The sequence below is a fragment of the Cupressus sempervirens genome, chromosome 1, assembly GCF_028749045.1.
Source record: "Cupressus sempervirens isolate cs-2001-9-10 chromosome 1, ASM2874904v1, whole genome shotgun sequence".
NCBI classification, from domain to species: Eukaryota; Viridiplantae; Streptophyta; class Pinopsida; order Cupressales; family Cupressaceae; genus Cupressus; species Cupressus sempervirens.
Genome location: NC_143118.1, coordinates 194,414,454 through 194,440,588, shown reverse-complemented (window position 1 = coordinate 194,440,588; position 26,135 = coordinate 194,414,454). Strand labels below are relative to the sequence as shown.

The 26,135-nt window shown below is 33.8% G+C and overlaps 1 protein-coding gene across 2 annotated transcripts; it reads left to right on the top strand.

The window, feature by feature from the left end:
- Positions 1–4,480: 4,480 nt before the first annotated feature.
- Positions 4,481–14,782, top strand: LOC149576772 (putative ubiquitin-conjugating enzyme E2 18). Of its 2 annotated transcripts, XM_089819825.1 has the most exons (7): positions 4,481–4,725; positions 4,823–4,913; positions 5,000–5,103; positions 5,632–5,734; positions 5,814–5,877; positions 14,212–14,300; positions 14,405–14,782. In XM_089819825.1, the coding sequence occupies exons 2-7, from the start codon at positions 4,878–4,880 to the stop codon at positions 14,498–14,500; spliced, it is 492 nt and encodes a 163-aa protein (XP_089675951.1). In that variant the 5' UTR covers positions 4,481–4,725; positions 4,823–4,877; the 3' UTR covers positions 14,501–14,782. The 2 variants fall into 2 exon arrangements, with proteins under 2 accessions (XP_089675951.1, XP_089675945.1); XM_089819819.1 differs by lacking the exon at positions 4,481–4,725 and having other exon boundaries at positions 4,740–4,913.
- Positions 14,783–26,135: the final 11,353 nt, after the last annotated feature.

The following is a 26,135-nucleotide window of genomic DNA, read 5'->3' as shown; positions in this document are numbered from 1 at the left end:
TACCTTTGGGGACCCATCTGGTAATCCTTAAGTGTGATTTCATGCCCCTCATGAGTAAAACAAATTTCTGAGTTAGGACCATCCATGATGAATCGCCCTAATGAGTTTATCCAAGGCATTCCTAGGATAATATCATTATGAATATCGGCCACATAAAAGTTCCTTTTAATGGTGTGGCCTCCAAGGGTGACCTCTAGATTAGGTACAATCCTAGTGCATAATTCAATAGCTCTATTCCCGAAAGCTACTTTAAATCCATTGAATTCTTTTATCCGCAACTTCCTTCTGACTGCAAGGTCTTTACTAATGAAGTCATGTGAGGCCCCTGTATCCACCAAGGCAATTATTCTTTGCCCTTTAATTTCACCTTTGATCTGAAATGTTCTATTACCTTCTGAAATAACAGCTAATATTCCTTGTCCATCTTCATTAGTCTTTATTCTCTTGTTTGCCTTCTCATCTTCACATACTTCATCTATTTGGTTCAATCTTCCTCTTTTGCAATGATGACCTCGATCCTAGGGTTCTTTACACTTAAAGCAAATACCCTTCTTACGCAATTCTTCTTTCTTTGGACAATGGTGTTCTTTATTCCATGGTTTGTTGCAAGCAAAACATAGTTTTTCTCTATTATCTCTCCTAGATCCATAATTCTGATAGGGTGATTTTGGAGGGAAATTCTTGGGTCTTTCCTTGGGTGTATTTGATTCAATTTTCTTAGCTTTTCGAATAGCTTCCTCAAGGGTTTGAGGTTCAAAAGGTTTGACTAGGGCTTTAATGGAATCCTTTAGTCCTTCTATGAATATATATGTGAGTTGTCCTTGGGGTAAGTTAGGGATCATTATGTTTAGATCCTAAAATTTATTGGCAAATTCTTCTATTGTTCCAATTTGTTTGAGATGGGTAAGTTCTTGGTAATACCATTCATGGTCTCTTAAATCAAACCTATTCATTAATTTTTGTGTAAATTCGCTATAGGAGGTGATCTTTTTGAGTCCTAAAGAGTTTTGGCCACAGTGCCACCATTTGTGGGTTGACCCCTTTAAATGTAGTATAGCAAACTTAATGGCATCTTTTTCTATCATTGGACTATAAGATAGGTACGTGTCTAATTTTTGGACCCAGGCTTGAGCTGTTTCTTCTCTTGAACCATCAAAGCATGGTAGTTTAACCTTATTTATCTTCCCTTGAAGGTTTTTATCTATATGATGTTTCTTACTCATTTCCAAAAGTTTAGATTCATAGTACTCCTTAAAAGAAATTAGTTTTCGTAGCTGGGGATCCAAGTTAGCATACATTTGTCCAATTTCTTCCACTCTATGTGAGGTAGCCTCCTCTTCCCTACTAGTTTCTTCTCTAGGAATAAAAGATGGGAAGGTTTCTCGGGGTGCTAAACTCTGTGATGAAGGCTCGTATTCCTCATGGGAAGAATGGTGATCTCTATGTAGGTTGGGCCTTTCATTATTACTGTTACTCAATTTTTGTATTGTTTCAAGGATAATTCTATTAGAGTTTTCAGTTCTTTTAAATCTTTCATTGGTTTTTTCTATGAAGTTTCTTAGTTCTTGAGCTATTTGCTTGGCCATTGTTGTTGTAGTCACTTCCCACAGGTAGCAGAACTAGGCTCTGATACCACTGTAATGTTCCCACTAAATTGGTTGATTAAGGACAAGTAATACCTGCAAGAAAAAACATTAGAATCATAATAGCAATAATACTAATTATATTATTCTACCCTCTAAATTATTTCCCAATCTTAAGGACATCTCTAGATCGGGCTTCATAGCTCATATCTATTTTGCCGTCATCCCGGGAGTGCACCCCTTAAGATTCTTCTTGGACAGGCATCCTCTATCCAAGGCTATTCACATATGCATATGTTAACAACTTCAAAATATTCTGGATATTGATTATTGGCCATAACAGCTATGGAGATCTTAAATATCTCACATGCGCTATGCTATGATATCGACACTTGGCTATGGTAGGAATGAAGATCTTAAATATCTCTTATCCTCCATGCTTTGAATATCAAATGGTGTTCATAGACTATCACCCAAGTCTTTATTTATCACACTCAACTATGGCAGGAATGGGGATATTAAATATTTCTCATCCTCCATGCTTCAAGTATTAAATGGTGTTCATATAATACAACACCCAAATCTTTTATTTCTCACATATATTTTATTAATAATTTAATTTGATTCTCATTATGACCAATAACTTAAATCATGACTTAGAAAGACTTTGAATAAATATTTATATCTTTTAGGAAAAACTAATATTCTAATTATTATTATCTAACCATTATTATTATAACATATAACAATATAACCATTATAACTATTATCATATTTTTTAATTTATGAATTATAAACATTATAACTCATACTCACATATGCGGAATCCACGCTTTAACCTAACCCTACTCCACGTGTTGGAGAATGCTGCTGCTACGTTGGATTGAAATCCTCTGCTATGAGGTTGTCACTATCTTTTCTTGTTGGTGTGATAGCTGCCTGTGCCTTTACGTTCTCTCCTCTCTGTCTGATCTCTCCACGTTGCCTACTGGTCTTTTCACTATTCGATCCTCTTTCCTCCCCTCTTTTGCCATCATGTACGCCCACTTATAAGGTATGGAAAGCCATGTTCAAATGTTGCATCAGTTCGCTTTAGCACAGATTTATTCAACTAAGTTTGTGTATTAAATGAATATTTGCTTCATCTTTTGTTATTTTAAATTTAAATCAATAATGAATGAGTTTCTCAATTTAATTCATAATTAATTTTAATAATTTAATAATTGAATGACTCAACTCAAAATTAATTTAATTGCTATGTGATAAAATAAATCTTTCACAAATAAATAAATGATTTTATCATTGTGTGATATGACATAATATTTTAGCTTAGATCCATTGCAGAAACCACCTCTCAAAGAACTAGAAAGAAAAATAAATTAGGCTAAAGGGACGAGCTTTGATATGTAAGAAGTTGACAAACAACATAGCTCATGAAGACTGAAAAAACAAGAGTGAGGAAAAGGACTCTCTAATCGTGCTTTTATAGACTATTGCTCGAGATGAAGTTAGTACAAACTAACCCTAACTTTAGAGTTTTGGAGTGTGAAACATCGCCAACTAGACCGAGAGACCACGAAAAAGATCAAAGATATGGAGTTGGCAGATTTATCAGACACTAACAAGTCTAGAATATTGAAAAACTACCAACACTTGAAAACAAAAATAGAAAGATGTGAACCTTTGGGCATCTAAACTTGTCGGACATTGGATGTTCAACAACTCCATAAAGTTTGAGGATTCACCAACAAATAATCGAAAGAAAAGACCTCAATAATCATAGTTCAGAGCACCAGACACCAAATTGTTTGAAAACTTTGAAAGTCTTAAAAATCTAGTACTCTAGAAAAAAGAAGGGAAAAAAAGATCAAAACTGGAGAAAGTGCAAAACCTTGCTAACTCAAAAGACCCAGAAAGCTTGACAGGGGTCACTTAAGACTACACCCAAGTATTGGGACACTCAAAAGTGAACATTATCTAGCACATCGGGTGTCTAAAAATAACCACACAAGACAAAAGAAAATACACTAAATGCAAAAAAGGGGGTCCCCATTTCAAGCAAGTGCTCAAAATGGGATGTGTTGTCAAGCCACAATTAACACTTTTCTCTCAAAGTGTTTTCTCATTTCCTCTAGTTGTGAGAGATTAGTTATGGATGAGTGTCTAACATAGATCAGTTGATGTCCAACCCATCTTGCATTTTATATTAGTCTTGAATCATTTGCACAAGTTACACTTAAGGGGGTTGTTAGTATGAACAAGGCTATTTCTTGTCTACTTATTAGTGGGAACCTATTCACATATTAGCTTAGGATATTGCTAGTTATCCTTATAATCTAGGTAGTGTTCTAGAATGAGTTATAATGAAACCACGTCTCATTATTTAGTTTTAGATACATGTCATTTAATACTTTTTTTAGGCAGTTATTATTACACATTAATCCTACACTATTTGTATCATGTTTAGTTGTCTGTACATCATTACACCTTGCCTATATATTTAAGGTGCTTGCACATTGGAACATGTCAATTGAATATCATTCATATCTCAATATTTATGAAGCTCATGATTTAACATTAGTCTCTATTCTTGATAACTTCATAAGAGAGACTAAAAACACCACAATAAATTCAATGAATTATTAAAGTAGATAGATCAAACCTTAACAAAGTTAGAGATCTACCTTTTTTAATTAAATATTCACAATCAAAGATTTTAAAACATGATTAAAGTAATTAAAAATGACATTAATTTCCTTACCAAAATAATTAAACAAAACAAAATGATAAGAAAAGCCACTTATGCAATGTAGAGATTAAATTAGGCACTTTAAGATGTGCATATCCATAATGAGCAAGAAAGAGGTCAAAAGAGCTCATATGCCCATTGTCTCCATGACCCCACGAGGAACCTTCTTTGAGTAGACAGAAAAAGAGAGAGGGGAAGAGTTTCTGACCTTAAAGGTAAATATTGGCAAGAAAAATAGATTCGAATAATATAATAAAAATTCAAGATAAACCTTCAAAATTGATTAGATGATTAGAAGCTGACCAGGCAATAGCCTAGTCAACAGTAATAAGAAGAAGAGGGAAGATTCGAGTAAAATAGGATAAACGTATGCTATCAGATATGCTAAGAAAGGTATCATTGTCTTTGTCATATAATTTCATTATAATGCTTTCCTTTGTGGTCTGCGTGCAAGCTAGGCTACATGCATTTGCTCCTCTGTAAAATGCAGGTTTTTATTTAGGACTGCCTCTTCATTTTCCTTCTACTTTTCTTCCTCATCTGGAATGGCCACCATGACCGGCACCTCCAATCCTCGCGCGGTTTGTTATTCTTAACTTCATCTTTTTTGTTTCTGCATTTTTTGGGAAGAATATGATCAATATGTACGTGCTTGTGTGTAATTCAGGGACTGAGCAGGATCGCTTGTAATCGGCTTCAAAAAGAACTGGTGGAGTGGCAAGTCAACCCTCCGGTCGGCTTCAAGCACAGAGTCACCGACAATTTGCAGAGGTTGGTTGCTGCTATTTCTTTTACTTTGATTTTCGTGTGTGTGGGGTTGGGATTTTTTTTATCAATGGAAAAGGTGTTTTTGGTCTTTTTGGTTAGGGTTTATCGGGCGCTTTTTAGCCAAAAAATTAATTCTGAATTGGGTTGCTTTTGTTGTACGGCGATGTTTATTTAAATGTGTTAACTTAGGAAACTGCACTGTGATTTTTTTTGTCTCGGTCTGGATTATCAGATGCAGATGTTGTTTCAGAGGATATATATACCCTTTACCACCTTGCATACAGTCGAAAAATCAATTTAATTAGACAGTAGTGTTTGTTTAAAAAAGTATATAAATGTGAATGGCCATCTCGCACATATTTGCGAAATAAATAAAATAGATAGCAGTATGCATAAATTAATGGGAAAGGTGATTGTTTAGGTCACAGCCTAGATGGCATGCCAAGTTAGAGCAGAGGTTGTTTGTGGGAAAAAATAGTTTTTTAAACTGGTTTTGTATTATTTAAGATTTTGTGTATTGTTTATTTGTAGATGGATTATTGAAGTAACTGGTGCACCGGGAACGCTGTATTCGAATGAATCCTACCAACTGCAAGTTGATTTTCCCGAGCATTATCCCATGGAATCCCCCCAGGTGTTTATCTCTCATTGTTTAAAAGATTGAGTTTGATTCAAATATATGCATGCATCTTTTGACTTCTCTGAAATTGCAGGTTGTTTTTCTTTCGCCAGCTCCTCTGCACCCGCATATATACAGCAATGGCCACATTTGTCTAGGTATATATCTATCATTCACTGAAACAAGTGGACTGGTAATATAGTTGTAATTTTTTTCACAGATCTTGGGAAAGGCTATGGATTCCCTTTAAGATGGTGTGCTGTTCTTGGTTTGTGTTCACGTTTGCGGTAAGATTGGCCCACATTGAAACATTCTTGCTTGGGTTCTTTTTGTTTGGACTCAATTAGACTTTGGGCATGTTTAACTGTACCTTATCAACCATTGAATGTATATCATCTGAATTTGGGTGTTCTTGCCCCCTCATCTCTCTCCATGGCCAGATTTGAGCAGACTACCCCAAGATTTAGTCAGCCAAAGGATTTAATAAATGAGAAGATGAGCTGCTGCGTCTTAGATGGATAGGAAAGACTTTCTTTACCAGGAGTTTTGGCAAAGAGTATATAAACCTCATTATTACAAGCTCGAAAAATATATAAAAGGTATTGATTATAGTTTTCTTGTTCACCTAAAGGTTTCTCATTCACCCAGTTGGTGTCTAGCTAGGCTGTGTCTTAAAGAATTACCTATCTTTATTTATCATGGTACGTTGTGCCTATTAGGAATATTATGGATCCATTAGGAATAGTTTTTCATATGTGTAAAAGACAAAATAGCTACATTAGGAAGTGAGTTATAAATGGATTTTTGGGTGTTAAGAGGGTCTTGGTGGAAGTGGTTTTAGTTTGTTTTTGACTTAAAAAATTCCTCTTCTTTGTATTGCCTGAAAACTGCTGTTGCAAAACAGAAAAGAGAAAGTCAATAAGCATCCCGAATTTCAGATAGATAGGTTTTTGGTTTCTACAGTTTGGCTTCACATTCTTATATTGTCAGGCATAGGGATTTTTCTTTCCAGTTCACATTAGGTATGCTAAGTTGCCTTTAGACATGGAACTATTTGAACTGGATGTCCATAGATTAATTGGATGATGGATGGGAAGTGGAGAGGAGGTACATAACAAAACTTGCCATAACTGTTAACTACTCCTTCCCTTCAAATTTTCTGTTCTTAGAAAGCCTACTTAAATAAACACTATTTATTAAATATTTTATAGTTGAAGAACAACCTGAAAAGAATAAAACATAAATTTAGCCCCCTAATTGAAACCAGTTGGATACACATCTTTTGACCCAGTCCAGAAAATGTCAATGGACTGGCAACCCATAGTCAACTTTTAAATTTGTCAGTGCTTCATAATATCTCCCTTATTTATCTTTTTTACAGAAAAAATTGCCATCCAACCAGTAATTTACCCTTGGCTTAACTATTTTCAGCAGGTTAGCAGCAGCCATTAAGTTAGTATTGTAATTCTTAAATTTTGTCATAATATCTACAGAACTTTATTCATTTACTGATTTTTTTCCATCAAGCTCAAAATTTACCCCATGTGTGGGCAGCACAAGGATGGAAAACATGCTTAACTAAAGGGGGGAAAAGTCATGACTCCATTATTGGAGCTAGTTGATCCTTGTTTTTTCATAGTCCAGAATGTGTTGGCAGACCGAATCTTTTAAATTATTCTCTTTGCAGGAAAAAGTGCAATTCAATTAGTATTCTACCCTGGGCTTGGGCAGCAAAATGGAGGAAGAATTTGATTATATGAGTCAGATCTGATGCAGGCAAAAGATAAATCAATCTGGAAATCAGATTCTAATTTAACACCGTTTCATCAGCCTTAGCTATTCCTTAAAATGGAATTCCTAGGTTCCAAAATGGAATGATCAGACACAATGACTTCCATTTGGCTAAAGTCTAAAGTTGTAGAGAATTCATCTTAATTGCAATGAAATCAACTTCTCTGCTACATGAAAAGCAATTGGAAACACAGACTAAGAGACACTTAAGTGCATGGTTGTTCACCCACAGGTTTTTATTTTCCTTTAAAACTGAATCAGCCTGCATATCAGATGCAAACAATCGATACCAATTAGAAGAGATTGATACGGAGACTTATATGATGAAGTAAATCTTTCTTTTTACTTGTTCTCCAGTTTCTATTTATTTTAATATTTCTCTGCCCATCCAAGAAACCCACCTGCAGTTGACTATTAAATAAGAGAAAGGATCAAATTTGATATTAATAATTATATTGAATGTCAACGTGACAAGTTGTTGACATGGGTCGATATTATTATTTATATAGTGTAAATTTTGTTAAAAATTTTCATAAAAGAAGAAACTAGAAAGACATGACGTGCAATTTTTAGCCTAAAAATTGTTTGGTAGGGAAGTTTCATAAGATTGGAAATACCTATGAAGGGTGTGTAAGCAAAGGGAACACATGTCACCAAAGAAACACCATTAGGAGGAGAGTTATTGCTGTATTGACTGAATCACTTTTTTTTGTTTATTAAAAAGCATTCTCTGATCTTGGCTGGACAGTTGGTAAGTGGTACCTATACACAGGTTACAGAAAAGATGTTTTCTTTGCATCCCTACCACTTGGTCACTCTCAAGTCCCAACTGCCCCAGCAAATGGTTTTGTGGGGCAGTTGTTTTTGAGCAAATGGGTTTACATGGCTTAGCACTACATGTATACAGTTGCAACCTGCTCAGATGTATGGTTGTTACCTAAGTCACAAGGTTCATATTCAAATTTGAGTTCGTCCATCATAAAATTCGAACGAAATTCAGCAAGGGTAAGACTTCAGCAAAAAAATTGACATTAAACTTAAGTTATATATATATGTGTGTGTGTGTGTGTGTGTATTTTTAAATATTAGTATATATTCACAAAATTGTGAAAATAGTTTAATATTGCTAAATAATTTAACTAAATAACTCTATATCATTTTAAATAAAATAATATTATATTAAATATCATTAAATTTGGATGAAGTTTGGAAAGGGTAAAAATTCGCTGAAATTCGAATGTTATGGATGAAATTCGCATTTTCTTGTGACTTTGGTTGTTACATATGCATCTTCTGAGGAGCATAACTTTCCTCATAACTATCTCTACGTAATGTTGGTGTACATGTAATTTTGTACCAAGTTCAGATTCTTAGAAATGAACATATAGTTCTGGACATTTTTTATGTTTATACTGTCTGTTCCTATGTACATTATTCCAATTATTTCTAATGCAACAGAACTATGCTCTAGCATCATTGAGGGATTAATTCTACATTTTCTTCTGCTGTAATTGCTGTTCATTATTATGCTTGTTCTTGCTACAATATATTATTATTGAAGGGTCTTGTTATCTGTATGAAGTCTAATCCTATACCAGGAATGCCAAGCTGTCCAAAATTATGAGATCTATTAGTTTTTGTCTGAGTGCTGAGGCATACCAGTACATACGAAGTTTATAATCAAAACTTCTCTCAATGGAAATAAAATTTAAACAATTGAATACATTCCTTCCTGCAACAAGCTTCTTTTGAGTGAGGATCTTTAAGGGGTATTTCTCCAAATCCTTTTGTCAATTTCTTTTTTCTTTTTTTCAAAATCTTACAAGGCAGATGCAAGAATATGTCAAGCCTCCATTTTCTCACTTGGCACCTATCAACAACTGCAAGAATCAATATGATAACTCATCTATTACCCTGTAACTACTGGTACCCTGCTTGATGACCTTTATATAATATATGTAATTACCAGCTTTATGAATACAAAAGATAAACTATCTAGTCCCAAAACTTCATTATTCTTTGGACATCTAATTGCAAATCTCAGTTCACCAAATGGTATCTTTTCATGATGACATGTCATATACATTTGACAATTTTGAAAGAGTAACATTATTTTCTTTTGACATTTAACTGCAAATCTCAGTTCACCAAATGGTATCTTTTCATGATGACATGTCATATACATTTGACAATTTTGAAATAGTTTCTTTTTTGGTGTAAAATTCTATGTACTCCTTTATGCCAGTGTCACTTCCCGAAGAAGCAAGAAGTTCCTCTAAATTCATAGAACGCTGTCAATTCTCTCCTTATCGCTACTTGAGTGGTATTCATGTCCAACCTGAGATCTTAGCAAGACAATAATCTCTAGACTCTTGGGCTGACCATTTGAAACTTCATGTTGAAAATTTTCTTCTGTGGATATTATCTACTGCATACAATTGCATTTTGCAGTAGCATTGCATTCTCTGAAGCACAGTGCCATCCATTGCCGGTTTGTGTTGTTTAGTTGTGTGATTGTTGTCCTGGCCATTTCACTGTTCCTGTCTGCACTTTATATCCTGGTATGATCTGCTTCTGGTTACAATTCAGGTGTGGTGCAGGTGGAGAGGTGTCCTCGAGATGTTGTGTGGTCTGTGAGTTTGTCCTGGATGAATAGACTGAATTTACCAGATTTTGATGGAAATTCCTCACGTTTTGTACATTAAAAACTTAAAAAATGCTCATGTTATTTTCGCTTTCCATCCATTGAACCCCTGTGACTGTAATGGTTAGGTCTTTTTCTTGTTTGCTAGGTTTCCATTTTTCACTTGTGCTGCCCTGCAAAATTTACTGCAAAAGAGATTTATTAGTGCAGATCTCCTACATGACAAAATGGGTTAACAGATGTTTATTCATTTCCCTTTCAGATGTAATATATCTTGCAACATGGAATTTTTTGCTGGCTATATCTTGTTAGAATTGCTTAAAGTTGTGCAAATTTCCTTTCAGGAATGTCTTACAGGATGGTGTATGCGCACTCTGAGCTCTGCAAAGGTGTTTTTAATCACAGTCCAACAGTTTTTATCTGGATTGAATCTGCACACCTTTCATATTTGGAAATTTGCACAAATTTTGTGAATGTCTATTCTATTTTTGTCTGGCAATGAGGACCATAAAGAGAAACTAAACCTTTCATCTTTTTCAAATTTTCTTTTTTGATATAATATGGTGAAGATTAAAATTTTGAATTGAGGACTACTATAAAATTCAAAATTTTGAAGGGTTTATTTTCCATGAATTATTAAATTGATGATAATGATTAATAAGTTATTTATTTTTAAATGATTAATTTATTGGGGAAAAAGTCTTATGTTTTACATTTACCAATTAAATATACACTTTAAGGATATCATAAGAAATAATACGAATCTGGATTAAACAAAGATGAATAGTGTGTATGTGTGTGTGTATAGAGACCCATAGAAGCAGAAATCTGCAAAAAATCTTGATTTTACCTGATTAATTCTGATTCCTAGAGCCAGCTGACCTTTTCCTTGAAATTATCTTGATTAATGAAAAAATGGTTGACCCAATTTTCAATGACCCTTTTGCATTTAAAGCATAGTACAATCATATTAAAAACCCTGAAAAATGGCCAAAAAAACTTTAAAAAACCTATGAATCACTACAATAACTCAAGAAATTGATGAATCACTCAGAAAAAAGGGTTGATTCCAGGATGCAAATGAAGACAATGTGGGAAAACTTGGAATTTTGTCCCTTAAATTTTCTTTCCTACCTTTGGAAAACCTAAACAAAGGAATGGGAGGAGCAATGATGGTCATCAACGGAATTTGAAAAGGCTTCAATCATCCTAAATTATGGGGGGCATGTGAGGTAGTGTCAAAGCAGTTAATGAATTTGTTTTAAATTGTGGTTTTAATGATGACCTGAGCTCTGTGCATGCCTTGCCTCATGGATTTTGATGAGATCAAATATTTAATTATTATACTCTAATTTTAAAATTATAACTACTATTTATGGCCCTTTCATGGGAATGGGGACCCCCTCTTTTGTTGGTCAGTTGAGTAGTTGTTGTGGCAGGCCCTAGTTTGGTGGCAAACTCTCTGTCTCCAAGTCAATAGGTTGGATTCAAGCAGCTCTAGGTGCAAGTCCTGTTCATTTGAGAGTTCAAATTAAGGGAAGAGAGTTGCTAGCTAGGCATCCAACACTAAGATATTTCGAGGAGGGAGGTCAGCCTTAAAATATGGAAGGATTTGGACTGATCTGAGATGCAAGTTCTGACTTTGGATGGGATTCCAATCTGATTTTGATCTCCCTTTTTTGGTCTTGAAATCTGATTATCACCCTTAAAACTTTGATTGATTCACCTTCTTCATTTAATTTGGTTTTCTCCATTTGTTTGAAGGTGACTTTTACCTCATTTGTTTTGGCAGGCTTCTAAACCAGGACAGAAATGGGAGGTATGTTAGAAATAAAATTCCAAGGGCAGGTTGGATTACTACCCTTCCTTCGAAATTCAGTTCCAAGGGGTGGTTGGATTGTGACCACCTCTCGGAACTTTTCCAAGACTTCGAAATTTTGCTTAGTGTTCGTCTTTCCCTTTGGAAATTTGAATTCCTTCTTTTTTTCCCTGATTGATCATAACTTGTTTTATCATACTAATATAAATTTATCATGCTGTATTTTAATATTTATAATTTTAGGGTATGGATGTACCCTGGTTTTTTTCTTGTATTAGTATATATATCATAGTCATAAACAGTTTATACATTATTTCTAGTAGTATTTTTTTTTAATATTAGAAAATGTAAAAATACATCCTTATTGTAACAGTATTAATGATATATATATATATTACATTAATCATAACAGTATGTACTTATAATTTAAACACCTTTTTTATTTGGACATACCCAGAACGAATCTAATCTTCAATTTTTTTTTTTTTTTTGTCATATCAGTGTACTGTACACCTGTACCCATACCCAATTCTAATTCCGTTTCAGTAACTAGCCTGATGGTGAATGAAATTAAGCAATTACGTATTGACAGTAAGCACTATAGGCTAAGCTCAGCCAGGTATGAACCTGGGTTTTCATAATATGAACATCCCCACCTTACTGGTAAACTAGCTCTGATGGATTTACATAAGTAATTTTGGTACTGTCATCGTTAAGCACACAATTATTTAGCCCAAATTTTTGTGTCAATCTAATGCCCTCATCAAAACTGTGAGCTACCACTGAGATGGAATATTTAACAGCAAATCGAGATATCTGTAATCCACAAATGGAATATGCTACTGAGGAGAACATTACAATCTTAATTAATTTATTACTAAAGGATGGCTTTCTGGCGACCTTGGGGAAGAGCCATGACTTCTGAACAGCCTGTAGCTTCTTCTAAGTAAAGATAGATTTCACTTCAATCATCTGTTTTCTTTTACAATTATTGTTTTATTTATAAAACTACAACTTCGTCATTTGTGGGATTGCTTCAGGTTGTATTACGGCTTAGTCCATATGTTGCACCTGAACAGTTTTGATTTGTCTTGATGTTGTCTGTTTGCATAATGCTTTATTTGTATGTTTAAAATCCGCTCCAACATAAAAATAATGGAATCTCATTTCTTTTTCTACACCTATTATTATATTGTGAAGTGTATGGTACTTTTTATTCTCTGCCCATTTGCAACAGAGTGCCACATTTGGATGAAAATATATCATATCACAGTATGAGTCGTATGCTCTTTTAATGGTTCTTCTTGCAACATAGCCACCTATTTACCTAGTCATGGAATTGAAATGCTAGTTATTTACCCCATTCCTGTTGTTTCGACTTCTTTTGCATTCCAGTTCCCATATTTCCATTTTCTGTTTGTTTTTATTATTTCTGCACTGTCACATGGTCTGATGGTTCAGTTTTTGCAACCCTTTTCCCTAGTCTGTTGTAGTAACTGGTTTATAGTCACAGTGTAAGTTGTGATTATCAAGATGTCTAAAGCCATCTGGAGATGTTTTTATGGAAGAGATAACCAGAGAAAAACAAGCAAGTAGTAGGACGATTCGTCCTCTTGGACATATCAATCGCATCTTGAATGATCTGTGGGATGATTCCTCCTCTTGGACATATCAATTGCATCTTGAACGATCTATTCTGTGTTCTCTTCTCTATTAATTGAATAATTGTGGTTGTGTGTTGTTTGCATATGGCACACCTAACATCTTAAAAATGCTTTAGTGCTGCTTAGCATATTTTCTTCATTGCCAATCCTTAATCTGTTTTCTTACTACCTCTCCGTCCCCTATTTTTAAGTCCAAGTGAGTTGTACTAGGGTAGGAAAGTCCGATTGTTGGCTCAACTTGTTTGATGCTGGGATGGCTTTGGTTTTTGTTTTCCTCAGTTTGATTATTTTGCTAGATGTGATTTGTTGCATTCTTGTAATATTTCTTTTATTGGACTATCATGTCTTGTGAATGGATTTGTCTGATTTTTAACATTTATTAATTCAAGTCCATTGTGACTTAACACTTGGACATGTTGTGAATGTGCCGCATTAACATGTTAGTTTGCATGTCTATCTGATACATGTTTTCTGAAGTCACACTGTCCTGTAGATTTTTTTAAGATATCTATACTAGTTAATCTGTTTCATATATCAGGATCAGCATATTAAACTTTAGTCATCGTTTGAACAGATATTTTGTACGATTCTTGGTCACCAGCTATGACTGTTAGCTCTATCTGTATCAGCATTCTTTCAATGCTATCAAGCTCCACTGTGAAGGTTTTATACTGATGCCCATCCTTGGTATTTGAATTTTGTAAAATGTACTCTCATATGTAAGGCAGTTTTCTTCAATATCTAATTCGTATGTTTGTTGGGTTCAGCAAAGGCCAGCGGATAATGATCGCTATGTAAAAAATTGTAGAAATGGGAGATCACCTAAAGAAACAAGATGGTGGTTCCATGATGACAAGGTGTAAATAGAAAATTGTTAATATTCACTATTATGGAAGTTTGGATTTCAAATCTCCTCAAAGGATGATATTCCTTTTGAAGTGCCCAGCTTTTCTAAAGCAAGAATGTAAGTTGATTTTGTAACTTCTCCTGAACTTGTACATCCTATTGATAGCTATGTGTACGCTGGTATTTACTTTGAAGGGCTCTGATTTGAGATATCATCTACAGAGTTTATTTTGTAATTTGGTGTTTACTTTGATGAGCTCTGTTGCAATCAACTGCCAAGTATAGCTTTTTGGTTTTCACTTTGATGAGCTCTGTTATTGCATATCAAGTTTTTGTAATTTTGCATGTCAATTGCTAATTTTATTTTGCGAACTTAACTATTATCTAAATAAGTTTATTCTGTGAATCGGAGTTACTCTATAAATTTAATGTTTTCTAGGAGGAATTCCTAATTAGATCTTGTCACTGGGTGGATATATTTCTTTGGAGTGTGGGGGTGATTATTTGTTCTAGAAGCAGTGTTCGAAAAATCTCTCTCTAGTTAATGGCCTATACTCTTCTAATATTAGGTCCCATTAGATTACTGTCGTGATATTCTATTTCTTACCAATAGTGTAGACTTAACAGAGTCAATCCATATAATTCATGTAGCTTCTTCAATAGTTCAGAGTTTAGCAGCTTGTAAATGATGAGTATACCTTCTTAAAAGTATTAAACAACCAATCATATGTTGTATAGAGTAGATAATACTTCTGATGCAAAACAGGTCATTTCTGCCTGTAGATTGATTGAGGTTATATTTGCAAACAGATGTTTTAAAGTTTTGCCACTAGATGATTGTTTTCTTTTTGATGTAATCTTTATCTTCGTTCCAGTATGTGGCAGATATGGATGAAGCAAGATGCATGTGTGCTTAGAGAGCTATGTAACTACATTTGTTATGGATATAGTCTGTTTACCTCCTTAATTTCTCGTATTTTTGCATGTGTCATGTAGTTCTGAATAATGTTTGGACTCAATGACCTAACGAGCACATGTTTCTTTCTCGCTCAAGTAATTATTTCAATCATGTCTTAAAATAATTTGTGCATCGCATAGTTTTTATGCAGTCAGGGTATGTTGGATCTGGTAGAATCAGGGAAAGTTTAAACGGGTAATGTCTTACAATTGGCAATGCTTGTCAGATGATTCGAGCTCTAATCATTGCAGTTCTTTAGGGGTGGTTTTTATTTCAATATTAGATTTTTTGGGATGACTGTAAATCACAATATGAGATAATATATTGAGGTCCTATAATGTGTGAAAGCTAGAGTTAGGATGCAAGTACTATAGTAACTATTCATAGGAACTGCCTTTGGTTTGGTATTATGTTATATGATATAGTAGTTGGAGATGGAAGGTCCAATAATGAGATATTCAAGTTTGCAGTTCTAACAAATCAATCTACTCGCATCAGGGCAATAGAACAATTTTCCTTACAATATTCTCATATCTGAGGATTAAAACCGTACTATATTTACATATCCTATGATCAACAGTATGTTCCCATACGAACCCATTCCATTCCCTAGTTTTCTTAGATTGAAGATTTAAGTGATTGCTATTCCTTGGGTTGCCACTTCACTTTACATTTCTCCTAAATAGCTTCACTCTTAATCTAGAGGGACAACATCCAATCTTATATATCTCTATCTTCATAGTTTTGAGGTTGATTAGGTCTTTTCAAGTTGGCTAATACCATAATATAATTTCCCATGAAAATAAGCACCAACTCTAATTTGTCAAACAAATAATTTAGCTCCTAATTTAGGTGAGTCGAGATTTGTGACGCTGCATGTTCTTTAGGCGATTTTTTTTAATCTCAATATCTGTGTCAACTTATATGAAGGCAGTGGAACTATAAAAATCTTAATTATACTTGATGTCATATATTTTAACTTTCAATATTTGTGTCAACTTATATAAAGACAGTGGAACTATAAAAATCTTAATTAGACTTGATGTCATATATTTCTAAATCTGTAAACTCAAATTTTAGTTAGAGCTTCTATACCTACAAATTATAGAGAAAACACAAGAAAAATAGGAAATTTGTTTTTGGGTGATGTTACTCAACTCAAACTCAGCTCAAGCCTTGAGTTGATATGGGTTGCATCCTTAATCTCTATATTTTATTGTTGAGCCTTGAATTGATATGGGTTGTATTCTTAATCTCTATACTTTATGGTACTTGAGCCTTGAGTTGATATGGGTTTTATTTCTATGGTAGTTTGTAAGCTTATAACAAAGCCAACTATAAAAGAAAATGAACTATCCAAATAGATGGTTTTTTACTTACCATATGCAAATTGAGAAACAAACAAACAATTAACTATTACTAATTATTTGGCATGCAAGTTACAAATTTTGAAGTTGTAACATGTGTGCTTATCTCACATAACCACCTCCTTATTGCTTAATTTGTGATCAAGAGGACTGATTGTCTATATATTAGAGTTCTACTCACTACGTTAGAAAACCCTTGTAACACGCATTACTTTTTAAATTCTTATAATCATAGACATTTATATTGAAATGTAACTCTATTGTAAGATCCTCAAATGCCCAACGACACACCTAGAATCTCCAAAAAAAAAATATCACTACAACCAATAGAGGTCAAAATTAAGCATATGCAAATAATATACCAAAAATACCTTTCACATACTTGATAAGCTTTACTCCAGTGTCCTCCAATATTTTAAAACCTCGTAGATAATAGTATTGCACTTAGCATCAAGCATTAGAACAAGGTGGCATGAAAGAGTGAAGTATCATTGAATAGTGGTGCAAACAAGATAACAATATGATAGAAGTGAATCAATGATAACAAGCATAACCTCTTTCTAGAATTTTTATGAAAGTCGAGGGCTGCATTAAGGGGATAAATGATTGAGACTAAGAGGTAGAGAGGAAAATGAATTGGATTGAGAGGTTAAATGAATGGAGGAATGAGAGGTGCATTGACTTTTGATTGTCATGTAGTTTTTATGAATTTAATCATGTGAGAAGGAGAGAGAAAAGGGGATTGAAGAGAGTGCCTTATGTGTTTGCATTATGTTGTTGCTTATTCTTTCAGTCTGTATAGATTCTATATATGGATTTTCATGTGACTATTCATATGTTATTTTTTTGTTTTGGCATTCTTGTGATGCATCTAGCTACTATTATATTCTTCTATTCGTACAAAATCATTGTTGAAGTGGATAGAAGGATTTACTTTTGAATTTAGTGATGATAATATATGCATGATGATTGTACAATGACATGGCATGATGTTATATATTGTCTAGATACATTCACATGTATAGATGATATTTTGGCCATATTGAGTTGGTGGTGGTTTTATTATGTGTAGTAATTTTGTACTAGTGATTTGACGAGATGTATTATTGCTCATGTGTTGTTATTGTTTTGATTCAAGGAATCTGTTATTTGCTCATTATTGTTGTTAATGCTATTTGATGTATTTTAGTTAGATGGTGTTAATGATTGTAGCATTGAACAAACGATTCCAATCAATGAAATCAAATGTTTGAATGATCCATCAATCTTCAAATATTTGATATCTATCTTTTATGGTTATATATATATATATATATATAACCACATTCTTAATCATGATAATAAGCAAATGCTATTGATAACTAACAAGAGTTATACATAAATCATTTAGAAGGTAACTTGAGACAAAAAAAAGAGTGATATTACAAGTTACAATAATGACAAATCTACTAAAACTTAACATGTTATCAGAGCAAAGACTTGAAGGAGATTTGCCATTTCCTACAAACTAGTAGATGATGGAATAATATATACAATGATTGAATAACAATGGTGTCTATCTTACCTTGATCTATCCTGATTGGATAGAATTGTTAGTCCCTGTTTATTTATAGGCAGGGAACTAATGTTTTCATTGGTGTTTACAATTAATTTTTACAATAGTTCTTAGTAAGTTTCTAAAGTTTAAGAATCAATTTATTTTTAAACTATTTTTCAAACAATAATTTCTAATTAGTGATTGGTCAATTGTAATTTTGCCAGGTGTTAAATTTCATTTTTGATACAAAAAATTAGAAAAAATATGATCACCAGAATTTTCTTTAAAATCTAAACTTCTCAAATTTTCTACAATCTTCCACTGTTCCGTATTGTTGTGGAAGTTTCTGCAATGTCTTCCACAAATATCGGATATGAACAATTAGAAGATTAGAAAATGGTAGAAAAATAGAAACCATTGAAGACAACATTGATCTAAGATCAATAAACCTGTTTGCCCTACTAATCTCCATTTGAAACTATCAAGCCATGTGTACCGCTTGAGACCACACAAAATTTGGGTAAGAACACCATCAATAACACCCTACGAACATTGTATCCCCTTGTCGCCTTTAAGAAGAAGTTTTTTATAGTAGCAAATGAGTATAAATCACGCCATTAAGGTTTGAACTGACGGAGCTACAGTATCAAACCATAAGCCCCAACACATTGGGAGCCTCTCTTTAGTCGGTCCTCATAATTTTTTGAAAAATCCTTTGTTTTTTCTTTCCTAAGATGGGCTCTTTTCAGCCACAGAGAAACAGACGACTTTGACCTCTCCTGCGGTGTAATATGTTGGTGTAGCGGTTGACTATATGCAAAAACCCCACTGTGGATGTCCTCGAGCACTAGTAGCTTTTCTCTTTGCCTGATGTAAACCCTCATTGGTGTGTCCACTTTAAACTCTTCATCCATGACAACCTGTACAACATCCTCGTCCTTCAACCTTAACTCCACACTCCTCAGAATTGAGTTGATAATGATCTCCAGACGGTTCACAAGAACCCTAATCTTGTGAATCTCTACATTGACATGGTTGTTGGGACCTAAACCTATGCTTTCTCAAACCCTCCTGATGAACCTCATTTCCATCTGTCCCTGCTTCTCACATCGGTGGTTCCTCTGCTTCCACCGCTCCCAACTTTTCCCTTGTGCAAATTATGAATTTGGGGATAGCAATGTAACAGGCCCAAAGCATGTGAAACTAAAAATATAAAATGAAAGATCAAAAATATAAAATGCTGAAACTATTGATTTAGATTTTCATTGATACATTTCAGAAACATACAAAACTAAAATTGACAATGACATTGAAATGATATTGAATAATATATTGGAATTGCTGGAATGATATGAATATTGATATGAATAATACTAAATAATACTGTATCATTACATTGATGTCTGGGCATGTTTATATAGTTTTATTTTCCCTTACAACAACTACGTACGGGAATAACTTTCCAACAACTATATATTGAACTAATTTCATTTATCTAAGCTAAACACAAAAATTAACCTAATTAATGTAATAAACCTAACATTCCCCCCTTATTACATTAATTCAACAATCATTCTCGTTAACCTAATTAATGTAATAAGTCAAACATTCCTAACCTAATTAATGTAATAAACCTAACATTCCCCCCTTATTACATTAATCCAGTAAAATTGAAAAGCCTTCACCAATATTACAAACTTTGATGGAGCTCCATCTTTGAAAGTAGTCTACAACTTCAGATTGCAAATCTTAACCCTGAAGTTGCCCTCCTGTCTCAATATCCCAACTTCAGATTATAAATCCTAAAGTTGACCTCACAATAACATTGTTTCCACCTCCCTTACACAATGAGACATAGTTCCTCCACAATTTCACATCTCCATGGAGTGTGTCTGATGCCTGCTTTGTGCTGCACATGAGACACCTTTCCTCCAAAAGTCCACATCTCCTTCGAGTGTGTCTAATGCGTCCTCAAGTGCCGTAGAAACAATCACCACTAACATATGGACGTCTTTCCTCCGAAAGTCGACATCTCCTCCGAGTGTCTCAAACGCCATTCTTGAAATCCTGCCCCCCCTCACTCAATAGAAGGACAATCATGTAGCCAAGCCCCCTCTTTTCTTCAGGGACATAAATCTATCAATTCCTCTCTTATCTTCAAGGAGGAATTGGCCAAGCACCAACTTTACAGGGACACAAATAGTGGCTTCTCATGCAGTAATCATCTCTAAGTGAGAAGCTAGCTTGAGATGATAAAAATCCCCCAACCTCCATTTCCTTCAGCCTCCTATTTTCTTCACAAAAAATAAGGCTTGTTCATCCAAAATCTATTAAATGTCCTCTTCTCCCCATTGATTAACCTGCTCTGATACCACTGTAACAGGGCCAAAGCATGTGAAACTAAAAATATAAAATGAAAGATCAAAAATATAAAATGCTGAAACTATTGATTTAGATTTTCATTGATACATTTCAGAAACATACAAAACTAAAACTGACAATGACATTGAAATGAAATTGAATAATATATTGGAATTGCTGGAATGATATGAATATTGATATGAATAATACTAAATAATACTGTATCATTACATTGATGTCTGGGCATGTTTATATAGTTTTATTTTTCCTTACAACAACTGCTTACGGGAATAACTTCCCAGCAACTATATATTGAACTAATTTCATTTATCTAACCTAAACACAAAAACTAACCTAATTAATGTAATAAACCTAACAAGCAATTGTTTCAATTGTGCCCAACACACCTGAGTTGCAGCACAATATTATCATGGTTCAGATTCACCAATAACAGAGCACGAGATTCATTTGTAATCAAGATAAATCATTTACCCTTTCTTGGAAAAAATCTTATTTGACCACCGATGAGATCCATTGTACAAGCAAGGTATTGAATTTGCTCAAAATGGTGTCAAATCTTTACCAAGAAAATCAAATATCGCTATACAAGGACAATAGGTAACCATTATATATAGTGAAAAAATTGGAGATTTGTTAGGTTGATGATGAATTTGATACAAGAGACAAGACATAGTTAATCTTTTATGATTTGAATTTTAAATGCAGAGACGAAATAGTTTCAACCCTGTGCACAACAAGCATTGAAGAAAGTTCTAATCTTCTCATTGTAATCCACAAAAAAGTATATTTCCGCACCTTTTCAGATGCAATTTACGAAAGATAATAATGGCGTTGTCTCGCTTTTTATGGCAATGCCAACGCATGCACTTGATGCTGATGCGATAGCTTTGCAAAGTGACATACCTGCGTGTGAAGGTGTTGAAAAGTGATGTTCACTGACAAGTTTTCAATTATCCTCAACTATACATTTGTAGATAGATAAGATAGATAAAATTTTAATGTCCACGAGGCTAAAAATAGCCTATGGGACACTAAGACAACTCAAGCAGACTTAAGTAGCGCTGTTCGCCTCTTGTGTAGACTAATGATGAGCCGCCCCAATTGCTCAATGTACTCTTCATTGAACAGGTTATGCCAAGAACTGTCACATATAGTATCCGCAAACTTAACCCTGCTATCCTTGTAGGCCTCACATTCTAGAATAAAGTGCTGTTCAGTTTCCACTTTCCCAGAATTGCAAAATCTGCAAATTCTCTCTTCCCAAGCCTCCTTTGGCCTCTTCCAACGCCCGGTCTCACAATGAAGTTGGTGAGAGTTGGTTCTCAGCTGAGCAATAAGAATTTTAGCTCTCCAAGAAATGTTGGCTCCTATGTACGCTTTTTCGAGTTGATCACAAGTGGGGTTGAACTCATTTATATAATATAGTTTCTTCCTCCCAATCTCGCTTCCCCAATTTCTCTTGTAGAATTTCTCCATAACAAAGACCTTTATTTCTTTATTATTTGTGGGGCACATATTGAAATGAATATTCCATTTACTCATCCACTTGATGTTTTGTTGCATCCATGTCCTTTTTCTCTTACATAGTGTGTCCCTAAAGACAACTTTCGGCCATCTATCCTCTTCCATTTTTTCGATTCTTTTTAGATAGCTTAAAAGGCGAACCATAGCAAGTGCCTCGATAGGCACAGCCCCCATTTCACTTAGCATGATGTCATATGGAACAGTGCTTTTAATTTTAAACTTGCTTGTAATCAAGCGCTTTTGGATTCCTTCGATTTGTTTCCATTGTGCTATAGTAGTGCTGCTGGCCCATAATTCACACCCACAAAGAACAACTGGCAACACAAGAAGACCGAACAAGGTTTAAACAAGGTTTGTATATGACAAATTATCTAATTCTAGGAATCACAAAAGTTTGACAAACACTCTTAAATAAGTTTTAGTGAAAATATTTATTTTTATTTTTTATAGAAATAAATTATATTTTACATAGATATCATTATTTGTAATCCTAATTTCTAATTTCAATCTTGAGATAATTTATTTAGTATTAATCATGATAATAATTTTTGTCTCAATTTTGAAATAACTTATTTAATATCAAATTTAGAAAAAATAATTAAAAAAAGTACCTCAAACTTTTGCCATTATTGATTTATATTTTCACTAAAAATATTTACTGTTCTAAACTTTAATCTTAACTAGGGGCAATGACCTAGTAATCGTTGAGGCTAACTTTGTGTACCTACTGTTCCTAATCTATATGTCAACATTTGTCGATTTTTTGATGAACCTTTGTGAGTGAAGAGCTTAAAGCTACCTTTTCAACTTTCCCTCATTTACACAACTCTCTCTGTAGAACTTGTATAGTGTGAGGTGGCCTAAAAGCGCCCTTTTAAAAATGTTCACTACAAACCTGTTACTAAGACTCACCAATCAGCAACCAAGAAAACTAAAAATTAAACAAAAGCAAACAACTATTGGTGTTCATGGTGATTTGTTTTGGCATGTTTGTGTGCAGGTACTGGGGTTTTACTTGGTAGTAATTGGAGGGAAAGGTAATTGTTAACATGGTGGCATTGCATACATGGGTGACAATTAGCTCGTTTCCCCTAATTTTTCGACTTCGACATATTTACTCATATCCTCTTCATAACTGTACTCTTAAATAGACTTTTGCTCTCACATATTATAGAACAGGGTATAGTATTTCACTTGAAATCCAAACTTTAGCACATTTGCTTCCACTTGCAAACAAATTATAAAGACACTTCACACACTTGGGAATCAAAAGGAATTCAATGCCATGATTTTTTTAATCGAAAGTAATTATTTACAAAATCTACAATCTAAATGGTAGGTAGATCACAGATTTACACTTATGTTTCCTCCTCCATCCAACCAACCTACCTATATGTACTACTATTGAAATATTAGGTGGCAAATTAAAAAACTTATGTAAGGAATATGTTTCAATATTTTTTTTATCAGTCACATTTGAATCTTTATTCTTCCACTCCATGTCCAAGCCATCAATTTCAATTATTATTACTAACAACTATATTATCTAGCACCTAACAAATACTACTCTAGAAAAATTCCACTGAAATGTGACAATAATTCCTCTTTTTAACTTAAAGATTAACATGTGGGAGAATGTGATGTTATTTTTTCTAGCTAGATTTTCATTTCTAATTTTAAAATTTGACATAATATATGATTGTTTCCACTAGTTAGACATATTTTTGAACTAATTTCTTAAATATTATGATATTAATTAAAAATTTCCATCATTTAAACACATTTTTAATTACTAAATGTATTTTGATTTTTGAATATTTTTAACATTTGTGAATGTAAAATTAAAACACGGAGATAAACTATTTAAAATTTGAGGGAGTTTTTTGAACTCTAGATTATTTCTAGTCACATAGATAATTTTTTTAAAAAAAATTTTAAATTATTTCTACTTAAAGATATTACAAATGATAAAATTATTAAAAAAACCAATCTTTACGACTTTTAGTAAATCATTTAAATAACATGTATAAGAAATTAAAAATTGAAAGCAACTATTAAATCAGATTTCTAAAATTCAATTATCTCAACAAATATAAATCGACATGCTTACATACCTTGCACAAGGCAGGGGCTCCAGCTCCCTGGAGCTCTTGTTCATATCAAGTTCTAGCAAATGGAGATATTCCTCATTGCTTTCATCTTGCGAAGGCTACATCCGAAAGTTTTATCGATTTATTCTCAGTTGGAAGGTTTTGTTAGAACCGATGAGGGCTTTTGGAGTATTGAACGAGTGATACATCACAGCCAGTGTTAGTTTCGAGACATCTTCTAGTTCTTATGTAACAAGTGCATCTCTGCAAACGAAATAAATTTGAGTGAGAGGACCCAGTTGGGATTAGGTTGCATATAAGATAGCAGTGATAAATTTTGGAAATTTTTAGTGATATTGTATGAATGTATATGAAAAGAAAAAGTGAAAGTTGATTGTTTTTTATTGTGAAGTTTGATTGCAAATGTATTAAGATCAACCATCAGAGATAAAAAGTGCAGTGTTTCTGGATTGAAAGACCTATGTGAGTTTGCAAGAGGGAATTGTGGCACTATCATGGTTGGTGCCTCTGGCATGTTGAGTTGACACTCAGATTAAGAAGTTGGTGCTCAGGAAAAAGAGATAGTGCTCTCAAGCTAGGAACTTAGTGATTCCTTACAGTTGGTGACTTAAATTTGTACATATTATTTTGTTTTTGTGGCTGAAGGACAACAAAAATGATGCAGCAAGTATAGTTAAAGAAAGTAGAAGATACGACATTCCAAATATCAATAATACGAGCTGTTGTAATCAGTCAAGAGGACCGCGACTCATATGGTGAAGTTCCATGTTGAAGAATGAAGAAACAACCTGCTGCCATATGGCTGAGTTGGTAGAACATATCTAGACCAGTTCTAACATTTAGAGGGAGTCTAAAAATTCATAACAGACAACCTTGTACAAGGAGGTCAGAAAAGTTGATATCAGATTTAGAGGGAGATGTTTGACATTTTATTAGAAGTAATCTTGGATGAGGAGGTTGAAAGGTTAGTGTTTCTTCGTGAAGGAGAAGTTCAAAGTGCAATCCCTTGTAATACACTCTTCTCTATGAGAGAAATTTGAGGTGAACATCCTTATTCTTTGATATGGTTCATGGTAGATGTCATCACAACACCATATGAGAGAATCTGTGGCGACTTCATGTAAACTTTTGATGTCATGTGTGTATGGATCTACCCCCCTATGTACATCATGAGGAAGTGACGACTTCCAAATGATTATCACTTGTATTTGTTAAAGTTATTGGGAGGTGATGATCTTACAATAACTTAATTTTCTATTATGATGAATATGCTATGATGTCTAAGTAGATCATGATAGATTATGTCTTGTATGGTATATTAATCTCCTTAAACAAACCATGAATATAATATTCCTATGGTAAGTATTCTTGAGGATACGTCTGCACATACCTTATGGACATTTTGAGTATTTGGTGAATATCACACGACTTAATATTATGAGGTGCAATTACTCCTAATATCATGAGATGATATTTTTTTGGTGGGTATCTTCTGATTAGATATATCCTTAATCATGCCAACTTGATACTACATTGAGGTAATATCTAATAATGTATTTATCCTCACTAGTGTTGATCATATGATTCCAATTGATGAGATCATATGATTGAATGATATATGAATCTTGAAACATTTGATATCTACCATTCACGATTATTACCATAGAGCATTAGTATTATTGTTTATCTATATGTATGTATGTAGACATGCACGCATATGTCTGTAAATACACACACACACACACACACACACACACACACACACACACACAC